The following is a 25,998-nucleotide window of genomic DNA, read 5'->3' on the forward strand; positions in this document are numbered from 1 at the left end:
CTGAAGCGTGGGTGGATGTGTGGTGCGCGGTGTCGACCTCATCAAGCTTCTAACCGGACCGCCTGACTCCGAGACATCGTTCTTCGGCCGACATCTCCAGACAACGGACTGCTCTGGACTCAGCACCTACCGGAAAGCTAAGCTGTTTTTTGTTTGTTTTGTCTACTCCATCCTCCGGCTCTGAAGTACGAACTGTTGAACTTTGGGACATTTTTATACGTAGCGCTACTTCCTGTCGCGACTGTTTTGGGGGATTGTCCCTTTTGGGTAGCGGTAACGTTCGAGTTCCGTCTCGGTTTGCCCTTGTTTTTGGTTAGTGTTGGGATTTCGTCGCGGTTTTGTCGGCTCGATCCTGTTTTACGAGTGTCGTGACTTTTTTAGTATTAGTTTCTGGCCCGCGGGACCCCATTGCGTTTAACTGGAGCGAGGTTTGTGTAGAGTGCTCTTTTGCCGTCCGCGGCGTAGTATTTCACTTTATTAAATTTTTAATCTTTTGTTTGCTTATCCTCCCTGTGTCATCGTCTCTCTTTCCTGATTTTACACCTGGCGTGGACCTAGCGCTAGTCACCGGTCGAACTTAGCTCTTTTGTTTTTTTTCCGTAATTTCTCGTTTATCCTCAGAGTGGATCATTGCTTTATTTTTATTAATTTAACCACCCACTCCGTGACAGATACCCAGTTTTTTACAACCCTACAATGGAAATACGCTTCATCTTAGAGGAGTAACATGTCCCATATCACATGTTTTGGTGGTGTTTAAATACTGCCGTGTTGTAAGAGTGCTTTTCTTTGTCTTTTTTATTAGGCCGTCAAGGACAAGGGAACACCCCTGAACAACTGTTGGGGTTTTGTTGACCGCACAGCATGCCCATATGCCGTCCATCAAAAAAATTAGAAGAAGACCACAAGAGGGTGCTCGTCGTGAAGCACCAGGCAGTGATGTGCGCAGACTGAGACGGCATAATTTGACGGCTGGACGAAACCTACAAAGACTATGGGCATTTTTTTGTTTGTTTAATATTAGAATTCATAAAATTATCACAGTAAATCATGTTCAAGCTTTTGTACTGAGCGAAATACCTGTCCAACTGGGCTGAAAGGCATCTAGAAATATTTTAATAAAAAAACGTTTACTAAAGACTCCCATTTTACTTCTCAGATTTGCGTGTGAATATTGCATCTAACCAAATTACAGTGTTACTGTTGAATTCAGAATTGTAAGAGTAGACTATGTTGCGTGGCCTTCTATTGCAAGAAAAGACCGTAGCACAAGTGAGGCAGAAACTGGGCAGGAGCTTAAGCTGAAAAACGCACTTTCATAAACACACAAAAGAAATAAAAAGAAGTGTATAGTCAAGCAAAATGGTTCCATGTCACCCCCCAAGGCAGATACATACACTGCGCTCCACTGTTAATACGAACACGAAAAAAAATCGCTTTTATTTGAGGTTTATTTCTTTGACAGCTATTGAAAAAGCTGAAAATTTGTCGCTCAGATTAGTGCCCCAAACGAGCGCTTTATTCCACACCAATAGGCTGATGTCAGCCCCTCGAATTTAAGGTGAAAAATGAAAACAGGATATTGAATGCTCCCGCTAACAGTGTCGCGCAGTGTACATAAACACCAAGGCACCATATCACAAACCGAAGCATACGAAGAAAAAAAGACTCATTTCATTGGGGAAAAAAAGTAGAGATATAAATGGAGCACTCGCTTTCGCTAATTTTCACTGTCTTGCTGCCTGGTGTAACCAAACAAAATATCTGTCCGTTTGCCGACTGCTTTAGTCCTTGGTCTTTAACCTTTAATTTTTGGCTCTGGAGAGCCGCGGCACCGCGGAAAGCAGCAGCCCGTACCACCGAGGCCCGCGGTGCCGCGTCTAGGGAACATGGTAATGTGATGAGTATATACGTGCAAGATGATGACGACGACATGGGTTGTTGGTATTGGGGAGGGTGGCAGTCCGATTTGCAGAAGTCCAGACTTCGTGGAGGCGGGTTGGGCGGGTGAGCAGCGAGCTATGAAGATCTTGCACGCCGTTCGATCAGTGCATGAAGGAGCACCAGGAACATAATGGCGCTATTGCTCACTGGGGTCCACTGGGGCCAAAGAATCATGGTCCAAGGAGGTAGTCCAGCCGAAGTAGAAGCTGCCGCCTCCGATGAACCGAGGCCCAGGGCTCAGATTGAGACACCGCCGTCGCCCGGTGTGTCATCCTCTCAACGTCGTCGTCGTCATCTCGCATAGAAAAATCGAGCCCGCTGGCTTAGACAAGGCAGCACCTGTTCCCACCGTTCAGGGGCTGTGAAAGGATTGCGGCCAGCGATTTCTCGGAGCAGCCAGAGGTTCTTGACCACCGTGAAACGTTTCCTGGGGGACGCCTTTTCAAACAAAGTCTACGCAGCTTCTTAGTGCAGCGAGGTTCATAACGGTCAAGCGCACTCCCAAGCATGATTTCAAATAGCGAGCACCCACCTTTCCAGAAAAGTACCGTCTAGTGAACCTTTACTGAGAGTGGAACGTACTTCTTAAAATGGCGACGATAGCGGAGCTGACGCTCCACGCTCAAATCCCAGAGCGGGTCGCGCATGCGCGATGGCGACTCCGCTTTCCATAGAGCGGAGCGGGAAAGCGAAAACGGTCTACTAAAACTCTCTACTGACTCTGGGCCGCCACTCGGAGCACCTTTTGTACCCGCGTGGGATTCTGGAACATTCCTCGTAGAACGTTCGGCGCGTGGAACATTCCTAACTCGATCAGACGACAGGGTTCTTGAACTTACTAGATTTTCAACTTGAAAAAAGAAATAAGAGAGGAGACCGCTCCCTGGTATCGAACCTGGAGTCTCCGCGCGAGAGCCAAGCGCGCGGTAACCATTCAACCACGCGCTCGCTTTCTTTTTTTTTTTTTACACAATATTTCTAAAAGTAAAATTATGCGCGCAAACAACTACGCGCACATAAACTTTAAAATCCCTTCAGCTGCTCCAGAACATCCTGTATGGATAACCACTCAGGCGGGCAAACCAATATGACATACGAAGCTTTTACACGGCGCACATTTTCAATAAAATACAATCTTAAAGGGCGCGCATCTACTTCACCATTGCGCACATCCATTTTGCAACGCCATATTGCGTGCAGGCCCAGGACCATGACAAAATCAACAGGAAGTTCAGCGTGTTTTTTCTACGGGAAGGAACCGAATTCCGTGAGGTGTTATCGGGAAGTTTTTTTTTTTTTTGTAATAGTTTGAGGACACCTAGAACAGGAAAGTTTCCCAACAATCTAAAAATACATGCTCTATTGTCTCCGGTACTTTGCATAGAAAACAGTGAACACCCAACGAAACGAATATATTTTTCTGATGCAGCCAAGTTTTCACGGCAAGTGTACCCGTGTGTAGTTGAAAGAGAAAAGTGTTTATAGATGGTCGCCCACGCACTCGCTGGTCAACGCGCGTGGCAATATCACCGATACATGTAACAACTCAATTCTGGGACAACAAGAAAGTGGTCGCTTTAGCTATCGGGGAAGAGATTAAGGCCAAAGAGATCAGACCGTCGCGCCTCAAGCGGTTAACTTTAGAACTACACGAATGGCGACAACGAATAACAATGCTCAGCGCTCGGTGGACATAACCGAACGCGGAGTCAGCGTTCGGCTGGAGTTCGTGTTCTCCAGAGAGGTGGAGGAGGGACTCTTTTGTTACCACTCCGGCCTGCATGAACAATGTAGCATGCACGGTGCCCAGCTCAGCACAAAAGTCCAAGTAGGTAAAGCTCGCATCCTCTGACGGCTGCTTTCGGGAGACATCCGGCACTTAACGTCACTTCACTAATTACTGGTATTTTTACATTACACTGTGCCCCGCACTGTATTAAAAAAGATGACATGAACATGTCCTGAAGGTCTGTGGGCATGTGCACAGGCCTTGTGTTGGGTAAACACCGAGAGGGGGCGGGGGGCAACAAGCGGGTCAGAGCGGCTCGCCAATAGTGACATCGCTGAATATTACGTCCTGCGGCGCTCCTTAGACGCATCGTTTAACTACAATCCATATTCCCTATATGGGGAATTCACTATAAACGAACTTGGGATACGGACATGAGTGAATGGATAACAAAGATAACCCCCATAATAGCCATGGCAGTGGTCGCAACTTCTTCAAGTAGGTTGCTTCAGAAAGGCACTCAACGTTGGGGGACACTTTGTTGGCATTTGGAGAGGTCATCCAGCTCGTTGTTCGTTTCCTGTCCTGGTCTCTGCTTATCAGTGTTCGATTACAGACAGTGTTCGCAAGAGCGATAAGTGGAGGGACTGACGACAGAAAGAAAAGATACAAAAGGAAAGCTGGACGTTTTGCCGTAGCGGGGTCGAATATACAAAAAGCAAAACAAAAATGTCTTTTTTAGTGTGTGTCCACTTCTCATTTTCTTCTATTTGTTATTATATTGACTCTCAAGTCTGCATTGTTGTCATAGGTCGTTTCTCGGTCTGCGTTGCACCTCAGTGTGGCAATCTTTACTTCCGTAAAACCACATTCTTTGTTTGAGGATACTTCGTGTGAAACTTCTAACTCCTAAACAAAAGGCGTCTTTGTGAAGGCGAGGGGGAAACCTTCATTGTTCAAAATTTGGGCAGAAATATGAGTCACAATCGGCAAAAAAGTGATGTTTTCACGAGCTCAGTCAAAGTCACCGTAGCTAAACGGAGCTATCAACAGGATCTGGTTGCTCGAAAGAATGTTTACATTTGCTCGTGCCACGCCTACGTCACTTCATACCGAAAAACTCTGAAAATGGAGAAATGTCAAAAATGTGTTTGGGACAATGAGTACAAGGTATTCAGAAATGTAATTAAAAGAGAGTATCAAATACTCTCGATGAAAAGTATTTGCAGGAAACCAAGACACTTCAAAAAGTATTTGGAATACAGTATCTTGAGTAGAGTATTTGAGATACGCACAAGTCTTGTCAAAATAAACACCCAGCTACTAATCCATCCCCCCCCCCCCCAAAAAAAAAAAAAGTTAATTTGTTTTGATTTTTGAGGTATTTAATTCTTCAAGCTAGAATTTTTTAAAACTCGTCTATCGCGTCATCACGTTTTCCTGGAAATCCACAGTTGGCCAAACACATCGACGACAAAAAGGGTGGCTCGTCATATAAATCTGATCACATTGAAATATGTGTAATTGCCCTCCGAAATCCCCGTGGGGTGCTAACGGCGCACAGGCGATTTTATATTTTTTAGCGCGTCAGTTGTTTTGTTGTGCATGTGTCTCGCCATTTGGCCCTGGACGATTTTGCATTTCGCTCTGACCACATGTGCTGGAGACGTGAGCTCGGAGCGTAGGCAACTGGCCACCTTGCACGAGAACTGGCACAGTCATGCGCGTTCCAAAGAAAGCTCGCGCAGAGACAAATAAGCGAAGGAGCAGGGATGTCAAATTCAGGATATAGAAAAATACCCCACTGTATCGAAGCGCCACCACACACGATTTCTCGCAGTGATGTACAGGTCTGAAAGGCGATCCCACCGCCATCTCTTTGTTCAGAATCACACTAACCAAGGGTTGCGTTGCACCTTAAAACTGGATCACACAGCCTCGATTCCTTACATTACGTTACGTAAGCTTACGTACAAGCCACCGGGATATCTGTGCTTTATATCAAGCGTGGCTACCGATTGGAGGAGGTATACCGGGCACACGACATTCGAGACACGAATGTTTCGGTGACTTAGACGTAACGCAAGATAACGGTGCTGTGTGAAACGTTGAACCAAACTCAACTCCTTACGTTACGTTACAACGAGCCTCGTGTCCTTGGTTGCCACGGCAACTCACCGTCCTAGCTCGTCGTCACCGAAACATTCGTGTCTCGAATGTCGTGTGCAAGGCTATCTCCTTGGATTGGTAGCCACGTTTAATACAAAGCAGAGGTTTCCCGAGGTGACTTCGACATAAGCTTTCAGAACGTAACGTAATGCAAGAAAACGGGTCTGTGCCAACCAGTCTTTAGATTCGTTGCTAGGAAGATTGTGTAATAATTCTTTGCTCTGTCGCGAACTGTTTAAACACTTGCGGAGAATAAAAAATCGTTTCCTGTGATTTCAGATAAAACTTCAAATAACTGGTAACCATGATTTTAAGCTACAAGATGGGTAAATGTTGTTATTCTGAACGGTAGCTCATTTAGTGGCTCTAGTGGAAGCTAACTGGAAGTTCGTGCTGAGCGGGGACGGGCCAAACTATGGCCGCTAATGACCGCCACCTTCGGCACCCCGACACGCTTGAGCCTAGGCTTGAGCGCGCATGGAGTCAACAATCTTTGTGCGTGATCGCCGAAGAGCACATAAAACTAAGGCCACTAAAACATAATATAACAAGCAGAAATCGTTCGCTGGGTCGCCTGAAAACGCAGCAGCAAGACACGGCAAAAGAGGTGGCAGTACGAACAAGAAACCTCCTTGAAAACGATGATGACATCAGGGCACGATGTTGTTTGACAAATAGCCAAACCAGTGAATGCCGGCTGAGAAGCTGGAGGTGGCATTATTAGTTCATTTCTTAAATGGATCGGGGTTTCTCAATAGTGTAATATGTAGGCAGTGCTCGTATTTAGTATTCATAAGTCTATATCAGTCATTTACTTTGGTTCGCCTTTTGACCGGAGTTACCCTTTGAATACTTCCATTTTGACCTCCTATGAATACTATCTTAACACAAAAATAATATTTTCGCAGATAGAGCGAATTCCGAAATTTTATAAATTTTTTGCAACAAATGTTTGCTGGCTATCGCGCATTCGTTCGCCTGGACACTTCAAGTTTTCGTAGCACATCAGTATTATATAAATATTTTAGGCAGTCAAGCTAAATAGAGGCCTCGCTTAATAATAAAATATAAAGTATTCGTTTCTATTTTTTTCTTTGACAAGAAAGCTTTTAAGTGCTCTATCACACAAGTTGTCTCCACTGCGAAAAGGCGCAAGAGAGTGGCACTGCAAAATCATTGCGTATTGGCGAGCACTCGCGCGCGCTTTTGAAACTTCCATGATCGCACTTTGTATTTTTTACGCTGCTGAGGATGATTCTCTTCAGACTTGTCGCCATAGAGAAAAAAATGAACAAATTTCGCCCGGTGGTGTTCTCTCTGCGCGCGACGCCAGGAAAGTGGCTGCAGCGGCCCCCGGGCAAAACGAACGTGCCACCGGACAAATTTCTTCGGTTTCTGGTCGAATTTTTCCTCCCTGAAGCTTAGGCTTTAGAAAGAGTATTAGCCATTTTCTTCAAGTGTTCTTGAACCTACTTTCACGGCTTCACCTCTTAACCGCCAGGCGCTGTGAATATCGGCTTCGCTCGAGGACGCTGGACGGCAAACTGGCCTCCACCGCTTTCTGCTCTAGCTGGCAGGTGCCATCGATTTCAAAGGAGTCGCTTAGAGAACCTGTATTACAGACAGTTTTCATCTGTTCGATTCCTCCTGCTTGCCTACTAGCCACGCCAAAACGCAGTGCTTGCGCACTGTGGCGACCAAATGCAAAAAGAGGTGTCTGCCACTAAATTGCAAACGCTCCCCGTAGTTTTAGATCAACCCTTTCTTCAATCTATGCTATCTAGAGTAGCCAATTAATAGCCCAGCACCACGAAATTTCAAGCAGTTTGAGAAAATGTCAAGACATGATAGTTTCTACTTACTGCGCTTGTTTGTTTGTGTCCACATGAAACCAGTATTCTTCCTCTCTCTTTATAGCAGCCTGGGAGGGTAAAAAAGCAGGCGGTGCGAATTGTGTGTTGCAATTTTCTATCTTAAATGTTCTTGTAACCTTTATAAAACATTAAAAAAAAATCAAACAGTACGGTTAGTGTTTTGGTTGCCGCACCTGTGAACTAACGTGTGCACGGCTCCGCATACATTTTTTCTCGAGACCGCCGAGAAATAAACTTACCCCTTCGCAGGAATATTTGAGTACGGTTGGTATATAGTTTCGCCTGTGAAATGCTTGTTAGTCACATAACCTCTACGAATATATTTCCGAAAAAATCAGAAGAAATGTGGTAGTGTCATTCTTGAAATATTTCCTTACGCAGGCCTACGTATTGTTACCAATGTTGTAATCGCCGAGTGTGTTATTACTTCCCAACATTAATTTTTTCTACCTCTAAAAACGTTAGCTTTTCAAAAGATAAAATAATCATTTAGTTTTACGCAATTTATTTCAGTATTCTACGTTATTCCTTTTTGTTAACCTATATGTGTTTTACTTTCAGACTCTTATAGGGACACTAAACTCCCCAAAAACATTGTTAAATGCCGGAATAAAAAAAAAAGGCTACCACACACACCCATTAAAAATTATTAGCCTAATACGTGGAAACCCAAACACGCCTCTATTCCGTGGTTAAGGGCTCAAAATAGAAGCACATTTAGGAATCCATGCTAACAAAAAATCTGTTTTTCGACGAAACTTTGCACTTAATAATTTTATGGAATATCTATATTATACATTAAAATAAGTTTTCCCTCCAGGTACTTACATTTTCAATAGTTCAGTGTCCAAGCAGCATTTCCGAAACACACTTCTACATCGGGGGTTGACGTCTTAAAGTAGCCGTCTGCCACTGGAGTGCTCCGAAACAACTTGTCTCACCACGTAAATATTTCCCTCATTTTTTTTACAGGTAAAACTTTATTTTGTTTTAATATTGCGTGTCCCATTCAGTACTGAAAATGTTTTTCTCAGACTTCAACATGCTCTGATGAATTCCAAAACACACGCTCCTATGTAGAGGTGGGTATATATTAATTCGTACCTTTTTACGCCTTTTTTTTATTATTATGTTGTGAGATCTCTGGAGCTTCTCATGTACGCGGATCATATCAACGTAAGTTTTTTCTTTAACTTCCAAAGTTCTTTCAGAATCTATGGCGAATGGGCACATATCACCCATCTGGTGATTGGGCTTCAAATTAACACTTACAACTAGACGTTAAGTAAATTACATAAATTGTTTTCACACCTGCGAAGTAATGCGACAACATTGTCATACCAATACGGGCACAGGATCTTCCCACATGACAAAATTGTCAGCAAATAGGGCCTAGTAAATGGTGAAAATATATAATACTTTATGTTACTAAAATAATAAACAGCAGAAAGCGCGTTGTCATTCATCTAGATAATATAAATAATTATACTATTCAAACACAGAATCAGACGACCTGCCAGAATACAGACAAATTATGGTAAGCAGACAAAATAAAAGTTTCGTCTCAAAATGCCCTAACGTAATTGATGGTCAAATCTACTTTAACTGCACTTTAATCAAATGTAAAAAAAAGAAAACACCAAGACGTTTCTGGTGGGCATTGACGTTGCTTTCTAATATCCTTTTTTGAAACGAGTCCCAAGTATACTTGATCAGCATGGTTCCACGTGTTCTTTAGTGGTTTCCGATGGAGGATGGTTGATTTTAAGTCGAATAAATAAAAAAAAAAAACGAGGGCTGGAGTTACACGAGTGCCAATTTCAACATGCTTTTGTCAGGCTCAACGGGCAATATATGGGAGATAGTTGTCAGGATAAATGGGATAATTAACTAAAATTGTTAATTAACGCTTCTAATTGGAGGTTTGATTGGTCATGTCGCAATTGCGGATATTGATTGATATTCATTGATCAACTCTTACGTTTTATATAGCCCAATTTAAAAATTGTACTCAAAGAAAACACCGCAAGTCCTTCCCCCATTAACGCTGGGAAGAGAAACGTAGTTCCAATCATGTCGTCACAATCTCGGCAGAGTGTCTTGGTGGGTGCGCGATCGACACATATGACGACGTGAACAGCCTGTATATATTCTTTTCATATTCGACTAGATCGATCTTTTGTTAAAAACAATTATTATTTTATTTTATGTTTTATTGAGAAGCTGATGTACATCTTCCCTATGTTTGTTCCTGGTGTTGTTTTTTTTTGCTATACATTTTGTGTTGCTTTTTGTGCTGCCACTGCTACAAGCGCAGAGACATCGTCAGGCATCACGCTTTATAGTCCCTTCCACCTTTCAATGAAAAGGAAACAGATATATAAGTAAAATAGATGAAAGTTTAATAATTGTGAGAAGTGCTGCCGAGTGCTTATGATAGGAGTTTAATTGCTGTTTGAAATTCACCTACCATTGATCCAACTCGTTTGCATACTGTTATAAAAACTCGAAGTGGTACTGTTTTAAAACTGCTGGATTACACTAAAATAAAATAGAATGTTGACTCGTATTCCTCAAAATATGCGGACAACATTTAGAACCATAAAATTCGGTTTTTGAGGTGTAAGGGGTGTTTGGTTACGAGCAGCTTTTCTCAGCTCGGAGGTTGCGCTAAGTCTGGCGGTCGTGTAACGAGTTTCTGTAACATTCTTCGTGACGTTTCATTGGTATAATATACAAGCCAGCCGTAGAGCACGTGGTGAGGTAAATGTTCCCGTAGGGCCGCTTTCCCGCACAACTAACTCGTTCATGGACCCACTTGAAAATCATGCTTCATCTATAGTGACCGCTGCACCAAGTACTAGATTTCTCAATTCTTTCATCACGCACTCTGAGCGTGTGGTTACACAAGGGCTGCGTCAGCGTTCAGCGAGGACTTGTATCCAATCACAAGCCTCGTGCCTTCGATGAGACTTCGAAAATAGTCTTTTGACGAGGATGCAAAGCAGGTTTGGACGAAAAGTTATATTTCAGTTGTCACTCTACAAATATATTTGCACGTGAGAGGTTCTGTTCTGCGCCGGAGAAAATGCGTGATTTGTTGACTGAAATGTCTACAATATAAGCACGAAATACCGGGAATCAAAAAAGAACACAAACAAAAACTAAGCGAGTTTTAGGACATTTATATTTCTCGTCGTTGTATCGGTTTTAACAGCTCCGTTTTAAAACGAAAGTAGCAGCTCCGGCTTGCAAGCGCGTTTGAGCTCGAAAATTCTTAAATCATACAAAACCAAGGAAAATAATTTCGTGAGGAAATGCACTCGTTGCTGACTAAAGTGAACTTTGACTTTCAGATTCCAAGTTAAAGCATTTGCGTCAGACCTACGGGGTGAGTGCTCCCCTCTTCTGAGTGCCTGGGAGTTGATCGTGAACTCTCGTTATTTTCGTCTTATAATTTCCGTAACACCGGTGACAAAACGTTCGCGGGCTCGTTGCCCCGAGCCGCAAGTAAAGCGGTAGCCGTACAGTCGCGCTGTTTTGCAACGAGTGGTGCATTCGCACCGCGCAAGGGGGACTCTGAATATTGAGTATGAAACACGAATCACTTAGATTTTTGTTGAAATGTGGTTGTTTTTTTGTTCTTGTTTTTTTCTAAGCCGCAGTCTTACTATTTGTACGTCATACGGAATACACCGTGTTCGCTGCAGGCATTGCGACAGATTTATCTACAGACACGCCTCAGTCATGTTCACACCATGTTTGCTTGATGTGTATGTTTCGGACATGTCTGCAGAACAGATATAGGTTTTGTATGAGCAATGTGGCAGGGACGACACGCAAGGAAGAAGCAGACCTTATGCAGTGCCTGAAGACTTCCTTTTGTAAGAACGTTTTAGCAGCGTTACTGGAGTTTAAAAGTTTCCCATAACACCGCAAATCGCATCAACGCACACCAGGCACGTAGCCAGAATTTTGTTTCGGGGGGGAGGGGGGGGGGGGGGGGGGGCCTGCCCATGACAAAATGCTGTATGAGGGGGAGGGGGAAGAGGAGGTCCCAGCAGAATGGGAAGATTTCGGGGGGGGGGGAGGGGGGGGGAAGCCGGGCCCCATGCCCCCCCCCCCCCCTGACTACGTGCCTGACGCGCACATCACAGGCCTATGTTTTCAGTAAAATTCATCACAAAGCTCGCATACTCACGACAATTTGCCTTCACCGCAGCTACACTATTCCGGCATTTGGTTGGCGAGACGAAACCGATAAGGCTTGGCTCTCTTTCCTTAGTGGCCTCTTCATCCGAGTGATCGTGAACATGCTTCAGTGACATCCTGGATGCACAATGAACTGCTTTGCAGCAGCCTACAGACAGGTCAGAGGTTCGATTCCTGCTGAGAGACGTAGAGTCATTTTGGAAGACAACGGACCGTCATATTTTCTTTCCCGTAGGTAACCCACTCGGTTTTGACGACGAACACGCAGCAAGGTCGACTCGACAGCATACCTCGGCAAACCTCACTCATGAGGGCCCTCACTCACCCTCACTCACCCTATTCTTCACAGGTGAGGTGAGGGTGAGTGGGTTTCTGAACCAGGAAATTTCATGAGTGTGAGGGTGAGTGAGGGCCGTGAGGGTTGTGAGGGCGGTGAGGGCCGCGAATGCGTGAGGGCCGTGGGGGCGGTGAGGGGTATGAGGGCCATGAGCGCGTAAGGGGCGTGAGGGCGATGAGTAACGTGAGGGCCATGATTGCGTGAGGGGTGTAAGGGCGGTGAGCGCGTTAAGGGTGTGAGGGCCATGAGTGCGTGAGGGCGGTGAGAGGCTTGAGTGGTGTGAGGGCCGTGAGTGCGGTGAGTTCATGAGGGGTGTGAGGGCCATAAGTGCGTGAGGGGCGCGAGGCCCCCTGCAGACGGAGCAACTTTCTCAGCAGTTTTGGTGTTGATGGCGGGTTGTTCTCTAGCTTTCCCTAGATCGACACGAATTGCTGAGATCGGGTCCGGCTCGAAATAGGCAAGCAACTCGGAGCAATTCGAAGACGTTTGAAGCGGCTGCATCCAACCAGGGACGCAAAATTTTCACATGATACCTCGTGCCGGAGATGATAACACCGAAAGACTTGGTTCTGATTTGAAATCGATCGCGTTTGGAAATATACTGTTTCAGAAAGGTGCATTTGTATTCTCAACGAGATTTAAACGCATAAAAACACTTTTATAACGCGTAATTGTGTGTAAATAGTGCAAGAAAAATAAAAGTTTATGATAATGATGGCAAAATGCAGCAATTGGTTGATGCGTGTGATCGCGGGCGGCCCGTGATGCTGGTATTGCGACGTCAAGTTTCTGGGCAAAATTGCCCCATCTTAAGCTGGCCTCAGTGGCGTGAGGACCATGAGTGCCCGAAGGGCGTGAGGGGTGTGAGGGCCGTGAGGGCGGTGAGTGCGTGAGGCCGGTGTGTGGCGTGAGGGCCATGAGTGCGTAAGGGCGGTGAGTGCGAGGGGGGGCGTGAGGGTGGTGAGGGCGGTGAGTGGCGTGAGGGCGGTGAGTGGCGTGAGGGTTATGAGTGCGTGAGGGGCATGAGGGCGGTGAGTGCGTGAGGGCGGTAAGTGACGTGAGAGCCATGAGTGCGTGACGGCGGTGAGTGCGTGAGGGGCGTGAGGGCGGTGAGTGGCGTGAGGGCGGTGAGTGGCGTGAGGGCTATGAGTGCGTGAGGGGCGTGAGGGTGGTGAGTGGCGTGAGGGCCATGAGTGCGTGAGGGGCGTGAGGGGCATGAGGGCCATGAGTGCGTGAGGGCCATGAGTGTGTGAGGGGCGTGAGGTTCAGTGAGGGTGAGTGAAGGGCTGAAGGTGAGTGTGACTGTGAGGATGAGGGTGAGTGAGGGGCTGAAGGCGAGTGTAGCTGTGAGGGTGAGGGTGAGTGAGGGGCTTAGGTGAGTGTGGCTGTGAGGGTGAGGGTGAGTGAGGGCGACCTAAAATGCCGACCTCTGCTCGACAGTTACGTGCAATAGATATACGGTTACCGCTGTAAAAGGAAATACACAGCACGGAGTCTGGAGGGGTCGTATTACTTAAATAAAAGAAATATATATATATTGTAAGGAAACGATGTTACAAACTGATGGGGGTTTATTATTTACAGTGTGGTAGCTAGGTTGAGAGAAAGGCCGTTGGGAATCCAGCTAGTCGCGCGCTCTGCCCGAACGAACCTCTTCCTCCTCGTCTTCCCTCAGCCTCCGTGTTTTTCCCCAACGCACCGTAGATCTCATCTTCGTCACAATGCCCTCTTGGTAGAGATAGCCATCCTGGCGAAGCTGGTATTAGGTGTGGTCAGTAGGGGGGCAGTAGAGTTTAAGGCGGTTGACATGGGCCGTTTCACGAGAACGTCGGCGGCGATCGGCAGGTGGGGAGAGAGGCTCAATTTCGTAGTTTACAGGTGAGGTCTGACGAAGCACGCGATATGGGCCTGTGTAGTTTGACAACAGTTTCTCGGAGAGACCGGGTTGGCGTTGTGGAATCCACAAAAGGACGAGATCGCCGGGTGTGAAAGAAGTTGGGTGGGATGTATCATCGTGATGGCTTTTTTGCTGTCCTTGCAGGTGTGTCGTGTGTGCTCGTGCTAGCTGGTGGCATTGTTCAGCATGATTTCTGATTTCGGTGACTGGAAGGCATTCAGAAGGATCGGGTGAATAGGGTAACAAGCGATCTAACGTTGAAGAGACCTGCCTCCCGTAAATAAGGAAAAATGGTGAAAATTGAGTAGTGCTTTGAACGGCGGTATTGTAGGCGAAGGTTACGAACGGAAGAACCTTGTCCCAATTACGATGATCGGGGGAAATGTACATGGCCAGCATATCGGCAAGTGTTCGGTTGAAGCGCTCGGTCATGCCGTTGGTCTGCGGATGATATGGTGATGTTGTTCGATGGACGACACTGCAAGCTCGCAAGACCTCTTGGATGATTTTAGAGAGAAACACAGTTCCGCGGTCGCTGAGGAGTTCTTTCGGGGCACCATGACGGAGAACAACCTGGTTCAAGAGAAAGTTGGCCACATTTTACGCTGTGGCGGTAGGCAAAGCAGCAGTTTCAACATAACGCGTTAGGTGATCAATGGCGACGATGATCCAGCGATTTTTAGAGGAGGAGTGAGGAAGTGGGCCAAAAAGATATATTCCGACACGGTCGAATGGTTGTTCTGGGCACGGAATGGGTTGAAGCAGGCCTTGAGATGAATATAAAGGCCGCTTACGGCGTTGGCATGGGAGGCATGATTTCAAAAACTTTTGGACGCTTCCATAAAGCCCTGGCCAGTAGTACCGTGAGCGTACCCGATTGTAGGTCTTGAGTAGACCTCCGTGACCACATGTTGGGTCGTTGTGGAGGCATTCTAAAACCTCACGTCGCAAGTGACGGGGAATGGTAAGAAGCCAATGGCAGCCTTCGGGCGAATAGTTGCGCCGGTAGAGAAGGCCATTTCGAATGCGAAAATGCATGGACTGTCTTTGTAGTGAGCGGTTTGGGGAAGATGCAGGGTCTCTGACAACAGCCGAAATTTTAGATATCCAAGGATCTCTTGCTTGTTCTTGCTCCATGTCGTCAATGTTTAACGCCGATAAGGTGATAGTGTCTTCATCAGTGTCAGGTAGGTCTGGTGGTTCAGAGTGCAGAAGACATCTAGAGAGACCATCGGCGTCGCCATGTTTGCGGCCGGATTTGTACAGAACAACGAAGTCGTACTCTTGCAGCCGCAGCATCCATCGACCAAGGCGTCCCGTGAGATCTTTCAAAGATGACAGCCAGCAAAGCGCGTGGTGGTCGGTCACAACGTTGAATTTTCGGCCATAAAGATATGGACGGAACTTGGCAACTGCCCAGACGACTGCCAAGCATTCTTTTTCAGTTACGGTGTAATTTCGTTCTGGTTTTGTGAGAGCCCTGCTTGCATAGGCAACAACTTAGTCGCCGAAACCTCTCTTGGTTTGTGCGAGCACAGCCCCAACTCCAAAGCCGCTAGCATCAGTGCGAAGTTCTGTTGGGGCAGTGGGATCAAAATGCCGAAGTATCGGGGCAGATGTTAAAATATCTTTAAGCTGGTTGAAAGCAGCCTCGCACTGCGATGTCCAAGAAAATGGGTGTGAGGATTTCTTTAGAAGATCCTGCAGGGGTGCCGCTATGGATGCGAATCCGCGTACAAAACGTCGAAAATAGGAGCAAAGTCCAAGAAAACTTCGAATTTCTTTTTGGGTGGTTGGCCTGGGCATGTCAGAAACGGCCTGAATTTTGCTAGGGTCGGGTTGAACGCCTTCTTTGGACACGAGATGGCCAAGCACTTTAATTTGCCGCGCTGCAAATCGACATTTCTTTGCGTTGAGCTGAAGGCCGGCGTTGCTGAGACAGGACAATACGGCGGTTAATCTACACAGGTGCTACTGAAATGTGTTTGAAAATATTACTACGTCGTCTAAATAGCACAGGCATATTTTCCACTTGAGGCCGCGCAACACTGCATCCATCATACGTTCGAATGTTGCCGGCGTGTTGCATAAGCCGAAGGGCATGACGGTGAACTGGTACAGGCCATCGGGTGTTACGAAAGCTGTTTTTTCTTGGTCGTTGGAGGCCATAGGAATTTGCCAATAGCCTGAACGGAGGTTTAGACATGAAAAGTACTCTGCTCCCTGCAAGCAGTCGAGGGCATCGTCGATTCTTGGCATTGGGTATACATCTTTTCGGGTGATCTCGTTTAATCTTCGGTAGTCAACACAAAATCTGATGGTGCCATCCTTTTTCTTGACAAGGACGACTGGTGACGCCCATGGACTCGTAGAGGGCGTGACGACACCTTTGTCAATCATGTCGCTTACCTGGTTATCGATGACGCTTCGTTCAGACGCTGAAACTCGGTATGGGCGTTGACGCAGGGGATTCTCGTTGCCCGTATCGATGTGGTGAACTACCGACGTGGAACGTCCCAAGGTGGATTGCGGGCGATCAAATATGGAGCTAAACTTGCGTAGAACGGCAAGGAGTGAGGCCTTTAGGGACGAATCAAGGTGGTTATCTATAGTCGCTAACAAGAACTGGTCCTCCTCCTCTTGCTGCGGGGCTAATGGACAACAATATTCAGAAAAAGAATTATTGAAATCAAAAACTTCGATAGCTTCGTATGGCTCAGCGAAAGCAACGACTGTATTTGCAGGAAGCATTATTGAAAGAGAAGACATATTTAAAGCCATAAGGAATGCGGTGCCATTGTGAAGCTGTAGTAGAGAAAAAGGAACAAGGATACCTGTCTTACGAAAAAAAACTGCGGAAGGGGAGACCATTAGAGGAGACGCCGAGACTCTGGATGATTGAATCGGTAAAGGAACAGATGAAAATGGAGGAATTTGTACGTCATCAAGGAGGGATAATTTGATCGTGTGCACAGCAATGTTATCGTCGGGAAGATGGATTTGAGCGAAATCTACTTCTGCACGTCCACAGTCGATAACAGCGTTTGTTGCTTTTAAAAAGTCCCACCCAAGAATGACGTCGTGAGAGCAGGAAGACAACACCAGTAATTGGACACAGTAACACACTTCTTGAATGACAACACGTGCTGTACAGACACCGGTCGGGACAACATTTTGTGCTCCAATTGCTTTAAAGGGGCGACCGGAAAACGGGGTTGTGACTTTCTTCAACTTACGACAAAGTTCAGCCCGAAGAACTGACACTGCGGCACCGGTGTCAATTAATGCTTGAGTGCGCAAACCATCAATAACTATATCTATCATATTTCGGGTAACTGGACGAGGACTTAAGGATGTGAAAGGATTTGCAGCTCTCGCCTCTGGAACTGCTCCTAGCAGTTTCCCCCTGCAATGGGCGATGTAGTGCGTGGTCGCAGGGGAGACAGCGAACGCCGCCTGGGAGATGGAGATCTGCCTTGCCTTTGCCGTGGTTGTGGTCCAGTGTAATCTTGGTGTGAATACTGATCACTGCGTCGACCAGAACCGAAAGCTGGTCGATACTGCGCTTGCAGTGGGGCAGCGTAACTCTCAGAGTTTCCACGGCGACAAAAACGGGCGATATGCCCAACATAGCCACATGAAAACCAAATGGGACGATTTTCTGGCGTCCTCCATTGGTCAGCCCTGCGTGCTTGCCAGCGAGGAGGAGAAAATGGCGGCTGTGGTTGGAAGACCCGAGCAGGTATCGGGCGTGTTAGCATCTCGGCATACGTTGGCACCTGAGGCACTAGCGGCGGTGACCCGGCCGGCGGCATAACGGCGCAAGGAATCGCGGCTTTGACTTGATCCTCAATTAGCGCTCTGATCGAAGGCGAGATAAAGGACTCCGGAGGGGTCGAAGGCTTTCCTAATTGGCGAGCCACTTCGTCACGTACGATGTCTTGAATGACGCATCGGAGTTCGGCCCATTTGTCGACGGAGCCTTCGATTGCAGTTGTCAGGCTGGCCAGCTCTGCGGAAGGTTCCAGTTTGCGTTTGGCTGGCAAACGCTGAAGGCGCAGCTCAGAGAAGTTCTGGCAGATGTCGATGACTTCAGAGACAGTCGTTGGCGCTTTGACGACAAGGATCTGGAAAGCATCTTCGGCAATGCCTTTCATGATGTTCTTCAGTTTTTCATCTTCGGTCATGCGGGTGTCAACGCGCTTGCACAACTTCAGGACATCTTCGATGTAGCTAACGAAGCTTTCATCGTGCAGTTGGGTGCGTGATGCCAATGTCCTCTTCGCGACGAGCTTCCGCTGGGCAGGCTTCCCAAATACTTCCTGGATCTTTGCTTTGAACTGGGGCCAGGTCACCAGCTCTGACTCATGGTTGGTATACCATAGTTTTGCAACGTCGGTCAAATAAAAAATTACGTTATTGAGCTTCACGGTGTCATCCCATTTGTTGTGGAGGCTCACCCTTTCAACTGACTCCAACCAGTCCTCAATGTCATCGTCACCGATTCCGCTGAAGAGCTTTGGGTCCCGCTGACGGAGGGCTCCCGCGCATAGGATAGTGGTTGCACTTGCAACAGTAGGTGCCTGGCCAGGAGTGGTGTCCTGCGCTGCCTCGTCCGAGGCTCCTTGGCGTGATACCAATTGGCGTCGCATCGATTTCAGTGGTGTAGGATGCAGGAACACTTACGAGTGAAGTCCGGATAGTTGGGGAAACCCGCACCTCCACCAATTGTAAGGAAACGATGTTACAAACTGATGGGGGTTTATTATTTACAGTGTGGTAGCTAGGTTGAGAGAAAGGCCGTTGGGAATCCAGCTAGTCGCGCGCTCTGCCCGAACGAACCTCTTCCTCCTCGTCTTCCCTCAGCCTCCGTGTTTTTCCCCAACGCACCGTAGATCTCATCTTCGTCACAATATATATATATGATTTCCTTAATCTACTTATCAGAAGTTGCGTAAATTACATAAGGAGTCTTTAAGCGGTAAATAGGTTATTGTTTGATCTTATATGTTCTCGTACGTTTATTGGACACATTTATATATATTGTCTAACCATGGTGTGTTTCCTTCCTCCTCCTTTTTACTCTCGCTTCCCGCCTCTAAAGGATGGTTCACGCATTTGCGTTTAAGTGTGTTCGAGTCCGTTGCAACCACTTGTAAATGCTTATAACTCTAGAACACACTGGTTCACTGACGCCACCTATCAGGTAGTTCTGGAACTGCATGTAACGGTACTCCATGTTTCGCAGTATTTCTGAGACCAAATCTAAGCAGTATCCGCGAAACAAATGGTCGCTAATGACATATTGTTTTAATTATTTCAAGCCCGTGGTGAAAAAATAATGCGTAAAATATTTAGATATGTACTCTTAGCAAAAAGCTAGTAAAAATCTAGTTCCTGCAACAGTTACTACCTTTTTCTGACTGTTAGTACCTTTTAATAATTATTTAATACCTCTAACGCGCGATAGGTACCGCAGTAAAACGTTTGCAAATGCTGCAGTTATTACCTTTTCCTGAGCGTTACTATCTTTTTACAAGCCTTTTACTACCTCAAACAAGCTACAGGTAGTAACTGCAGCTGCTATACTGGGAAGCCAGGACATGACTGCTGGGAACCTACGCGGACACTGTTTCATACACTGTCGCAAATAATTACTGCGTCTACCGTTACTTCTTGGAAAGAGATACATTCCTTGGAAGCTTTACCAACAATACTGGAGAACAAAATTGCTGCAAAAGCAGCACCATATTTATAACGTCGTTCACAAACGAGGTGGTCACTGACCAACCGACTTCTTTCAAGTGATCAGTATACGAGACGCATGGGTAGCCATTGAATCCGTAAGTGATGACGTAATAACATGGTGCTCCGTTCCAAACAAACTGTTCCTAAGGTCGTTGTTATGAACAAATGTTGTTATGGCCCTACCTGAGGTTAGAAATTGTCTGATAGAAAAAATGTAAATATTGTCACGAGTGACAAGGTGAAACAAAGAGTAACTAGGGAAACTAAAACATTTAATGAGGCGAACTGGTGCCCAAAATAAAAAGGGAACAGAAGAAAAGAGAGCGTCGCGGCCGTCGGAGTCGGCGTAACAGCACAGTCGAACACTGGGGCGAAACTGACTGCGGCTTGCCACGCGGAACCCCTCATGTACACGCGTGGGCTTCTGGAATAATCGGCGTAGAAGTTTCGGCGTGTAAAACATTCTGACCTCGAACAAGCAACACGTACGGTTCTCGAATTTACCAGAACATTACGTTAGAGTCACCAAAAATGCGTCCCCACGGCCAAGAATTGAACCCTGGCTTTCTGCGTGGAAGGCCACGAGCGCGCTGTCTGCTTGGTCAGCTGCACTCGCGGCAATATGTCTTTGTAAGCATTATGTCTTCTTAATATCGAATAATGAAGACTTTTTTTATCGTCTCAGTACGGCAAAGCGATGACAAAATCCTCTAATCAAGTTTCACAACCGGTTTTGCCGTGCTAGCAGACAACACGATGACTCCGCAGGTTCAGTGGTTCTTTCTGAATGAGTACGCGAGTGCGTTCAATAAAGTTGGTGATGATGGACAAAACTTCTATTCTCGGGGCCAAATTTCTGTGGGATTTTGGAAGCGAAGTGTGCCCGTGCACAGCTTTCATCGACTCTCGAGGTGGGCGAGCGCGCCAACGACTTCCCGTGGAGCTCGCTTCCGCCATATTTGAGAAGGTGAAAACCACTGTGAAACCAAATCACGTACGAAGACGACGTGAAGTATATCGAGGTCTGCGTTTACATGTATACGACAATAGTGTATCGAATCGAGATTTGACTATTTGGATTGGTAGTATATAGATGGGTAGAAGAGGACGAGGTAGAGAGACATCCCGTCTCTCTACCGCGTGTGATTGCTCTCTACGCGTTAGGATGCGCTACGATCGCATTCATGTAAACACAGCCAGTGTCGAAGTGCAGGCCAGCACAAGATTCAAGGTCGTCAAGAGAACCTGAGTGAGTCGGCAAGGCTCATGCTCGAATCCTTATCTAATGTACTCGGCATTTCAAACATTCGAGCTAGAATGTTCGAGACTGACTAGGTAAGGTAAGGACACCCTGACCTCCTTATCTTTTACATTCAGGGTAAGAGTAAACACGAATCTTTTAGAATGAATAAATAAATGTTTATTACAGAAATTTATACCGAGCCCTCTTAACTTAAGCCATTTGGGCCCGAACTTTCTAGATGCAAAGAGAAGCGCTCCTTCTCGATCATGCAACCGGTAATATCACCTGATGTTTTTTTTCCAGCGCCTTCGCTATTTGGGGTCTTACTTAAAACTGAAGAATCAGTAGGATCTTTTTTTTTTCGATGTGACGATTACAAGCAGGTACAAAACACACACCCAGACTGCGAGCCTGACAAATGAAGTTTGGGGCCTGAGACCGCTCATGTTACACTTCGTTTCAGCTTCGGTCCGAGCGCGGCCGATGTTATGAGCCGAAGGACCAATCAAACAGCGAAAGAGGCACAACGTCATGGCGTGCTTTCTGCAGTTGATAGGACCAGCCGGTATTCGCCATCTCTCTGTGCGCGCTGCTCCGCCGGCTATCCTACCAAGCGCAGAGAGCACGCCATAACGCTGCGCTTTTTGCGCTGTTTGATTGGCCCTTCGGCTCATAACATCGGCCGTGCTTGGACCGAAGCTGAAACGAAGTATAGTCAAAATAATTGCTCTCTCAATACAACGCGCGTCAACTGCAAAATAAAAAAGAGGTCCCGACGCTGCTTTTATATCCTGTCCTAATCAGATGCTTTTTCTCGCTGCATTTTTAGCAAACCTTCATGCGTGTGATCATTTTCGTCAGACGGTGTCGTATCGCACGCAAATACAAGTCCTGTTCATAAACCTGGCAAATTTCTTAGGCCTGCCATGTTCCAAATGATTGCAGACGGCATACTTCAGTCAATCTGTGTGCGCTCGTCGTAAGTTTGTCGTCTGCAGCAGGTAGCTCGAGACGTCTCGAGGACAGGAAGTTATCCTCGCAAATATTTCAGAAACTGCCGTTTCTCGGCAAATTTCATTCGTGGTATGTATGACATTTAGACTGCCTACATATAATATTTTCAGTTGTTTAAATTTGACGTCAGGTTTTGGACCAATTGTTCTTTCGAGGCGAAATCCAGTCCCATATATTCGTCCATACAACGCCCCTGGCATGGTTTGTTTGAAGCTGTGACGTCACACTTACGGGGACAATTCGGAGCAGCGAATGGATTAGCGTGTCGTCGCGTGTGTGTCGTGCGTGTGTTTCATAGCTGTTCGAATTCCTTCTCTGTGTTAAATTTATAATACGCTTACAAATTAACATGGGAGCAGCGTGGAAAAAAATTTAGCCCAGCCGTTGCAATTTATTTGCCTATTTTGATTTTGAGGTAGACAAGCGTCACCTGGGTCTTGTGAGAGTTAATGCCAGTCACTAGCTAAAGGTATTGAAGGATACTATATTGGTTAGTAACCATTCCTAGCTTGACCGTTAATGCCTGCGGTTACTAGGTGCCTAGTAACATATGTACTAGTAAATACCACTAGCATTTTCTTATTTAAGAGTGTTCGGAGATTGAAAGTGTTCCAGTGCTACCTAATAGATTGCGCCTCCGTGCCGGTGTGTTCTTCTTGTAAGCGGTAACAAACTAAAAACAAAAGAAAGGAAAACAAACGCACACGTGAACACTGAAACGCAAGTACGTAAACTCCGGGAGGTGTCAGCATCTCCTAGGTAAACAAGCCGTAGCGCTGAATTGTCGGCGTCACTTAAGGAACGCCACCGCGGTACAAAATCTGAACATCACTGCTGCGTCGCCGTTTGGCACAAATTCGTGTTCGCATTGGCTGAACACGAGTCTCACTTGAACGGTCACGTATTAGCATTCGTGTCTATAGGCCTTTGCATCACTTATCACTCGGGTGAAAAATGCTCAGTCACTGCGCTGTTGACGCATGCGCAGCGTCTGCTGTACAGCACAATAGAGCTACAGCGCGTGCGCATTGGACGTTCCACAGCCAGGCAGACACAGATGGCAGTGCGCAGAAGGCGATTTTCGCAAATGTCGATAGTCTGCGCCCCGCATTGGCCTCCTTTAGATAACGACCGAAAATTCCGCGCTACGGATTTTTTATCGCGAAGTTAAAACATATCCATACTCCGTTTCATACCGAGTCCGATCGCAACTAATGTTAAGATCCGATGTAGCCAATCAAGCTGTGCCAAAGGCCAATCGTAATGGCGCTGTCATACCTGTGCGTTTGCTATCGCGTGCTACACTTATCGCGCACAATTAATGCTGCGTGATCTGGCGCGTTTTCTCGTGCCTGATTGATCTAACCGCTGATAGCAAACGCACCAAAACGTATATGGCCATGATAATAACACTTTTAGCTTCGATTGATTGACTCTATTTAAACCTAGCGTTATATAGATGCGGCCGGACTTGATGCGAAACGAAGTGTATAGGACTTTTGAACTATTACAAGGTATCTTGAAAAGCGTTGTGTCAGTGTCAAGGGCCGCCCACATTAGCGAGAAAACGCGGCCGGCGCGCCGATAAATCGGTCAAGCGGGAAGATAAAGGGCGTGTCTCTGCACGCGCTCGTGGCGCTGACTGTGCTTCGGCGACATTTTGTTACTTGCCGCGATCGGCGTGCCACGCGCGTTTTCTCGCTAGTGTGGGCGGCCCTTCAGAGTCATTTCACTGGCTACTGAGGAAAGCCGAAGTCTTGATTTAGAGTAAACAATGCAGCGATGCCTTCGACGCCACCAAGCAGTTGTTTATTAACAGCCGCGCTCTCATGTATTACGACGCGTTCAAGCAGCTGTGCTTGCAGTGGTACGTTCCAACGTACAGCTGGTACAGCGTTGGGCCTTTCATTGTTCACGTGGGGCCGAAGCTCGAGGAGTGCCCGGTATCATTCGCTTCGCGAACACCGACTACGCGCAGGGTGAAAGAGGGGAGTGGCCTTTGCCTTTATTCTCAGACTAAGGACCTTTCATGAATTCCTGTTTGGACGGAAGTTTGTTTTGTACGCAAACCAGCAGTCGCTCTTGAGAACGTTGAGTCAATACAAAGCCACCCCTTCCCTAGCAGCGCGGCTAAGCTGTAAAAGTGGTCTCTGATGTCACTTACCAGTACACTCAAAGAATGCCTCGAGGGAAGTAATTATTGTCGTGACTACTCATCTCTTATACTTTTAAACCAGAAACCATTTAATGTGTTTCTGTTTTTGAGTGCGCTCCGCTGATTGCACGGGTTGTGGCCAAATAACGCGATGCCCCGCTTTCCAAACGTCTAGCAAAGCACCATATCAGGCCGGCCTGCAGATGTCGCTGAAAAACTGCCACCGTAGTAAGTACGGCGTCTGGAAATTTCAACTGAAAAAAGATATCCAACATAGCGATCGAGGGTTACAACTCCTAAAAACTTAATACCAGTTTTTTTTTTTTTTTGTCTTTCTTCTTGAGGATAATTCCAGCACACGCTAAAAGAAAACGTTACCTATAGAAGCTTTGCTTCGTGGCCCGGAGTCAGCAAAGTACTCGGAGTCTATGTAAAGTTGTGCAGAGCCAGCCAAGTTTTGCAGCCGTTTACACAGCCTACTCAGCTTCACCTTTGGCCTAATCCAACCTAAAATCACTGCTTCAAGGGAAAGTAACGCGAAGCTCTCGAATGGTCGCCATTTTGGTTCATGAAAAGAGCAGTTTCTTTTTGACCCTTCCATACTTGGTGAGCCGATTTAAGCTTCCGGTGAGAGCTAGATTGCATATAAAAAGACATTTCTTGGACATCAGGACTTTGTTGTCTACTCAAAACAAAAACAAGCACACATCTTTGCACCGTCACCACATGCGGCATCAATGCTTGGCGGAATTGAAAAATAATTTATCAATCCTCCTTGTTGGGCGATTTGGGGCTGAAACCTGAGAACATGGTAGCGCTTTTAGACACGGTCGACAGGAGAGATCAGGACAACACAATGCGCTAACTTCAACTGTTTACTATGCAGAAAAACATGGTTCGCAATACTCGGCGTCACTGCGTCACTGCGTCACTCAACCGATACATTGCCCTGCCGCTGTTCGCAAGAACTGGGCCTCATTTTCCACCAGATCAATCGAAGCCACGCTGACGCAGCGATCAACGTGACTTTTTATTTGGTCTGCCTCTATGATTTCCCGTACCGTTTCATCCTTGCGTCTGCTGATGATCGTGCATGACTTGAACTCACGTTTGCAACCACAGTCATGACAATGCATCGACAAATGTCCATCGCGTTGCCCACTCTCTTTTTGGTTGTGTTCACTTAATCTACCGTTGGCACTTCTTCCCGTCTGTCCCACTAGACCGGACAGACTAATTGCCCTCTCTTGAAATACGGAAAAACAAAAATATTATTGACCTGTGGAGATACGCATGATTCATAATTACGTTGATTGCATGCACGGTGCCAAAGACGCTCATATTGGCAAGGAACACTTTTAGTACGCTGATGCTTTATAAAGATATTTGCGGGACGGGTGTGAAACTACCCTTTCGAAGCTTCGAAGGTTTAAACGGACCGAAATGGCGATTACCATGACAACTTAGACCGTCCTGACGACCGTCTTGCAAGGTTTGGGTCGTCTGCAGGCACGCAGTGTCTTTATGCGCCCGGCTGGCAGGCGGAAAAGGCACTGGCGCAGCTTTCCGAGGATCCGGTGACTTTAATCCAACAAAGTGTTTGCAGAAGGTCCGTGTTGAGTTTCCAGAGAAAGATCGATGTTACCTTCTTGTTTTAATGGCTGCGTGTTCCAAAT

At 46.5% G+C, this 25,998-nt stretch overlaps 1 protein-coding gene across 1 annotated transcript; it reads right to left on the reverse strand.

Annotated features, from left to right (window-relative positions):
• Positions 1-649: 649 nt before the first annotated feature.
• LOC115328077 lies at positions 650-18,814 on the reverse strand. The gene is made up of 2 exons (XM_040212389.1): positions 18,098-18,814; positions 650-691 (listed from the first exon to the last, which is right to left on the reverse strand). Exons 1-2 carry the CDS (start codon positions 18,812-18,814, stop codon positions 650-652), a joined length of 759 nt encoding a protein of 252 aa, XP_040068323.1.
• Between the last annotated feature and the right edge of the window lie 7,184 nt (positions 18,815-25,998).

This window comes from Ixodes scapularis, unplaced genomic scaffold (assembly GCF_016920785.2).
Source record: "Ixodes scapularis isolate PalLabHiFi unplaced genomic scaffold, ASM1692078v2 PGA_scaffold8__174_contigs__length_109621045, whole genome shotgun sequence".
NCBI lineage: Eukaryota > Metazoa > Arthropoda > Arachnida > Ixodida > Ixodidae > Ixodes > Ixodes scapularis.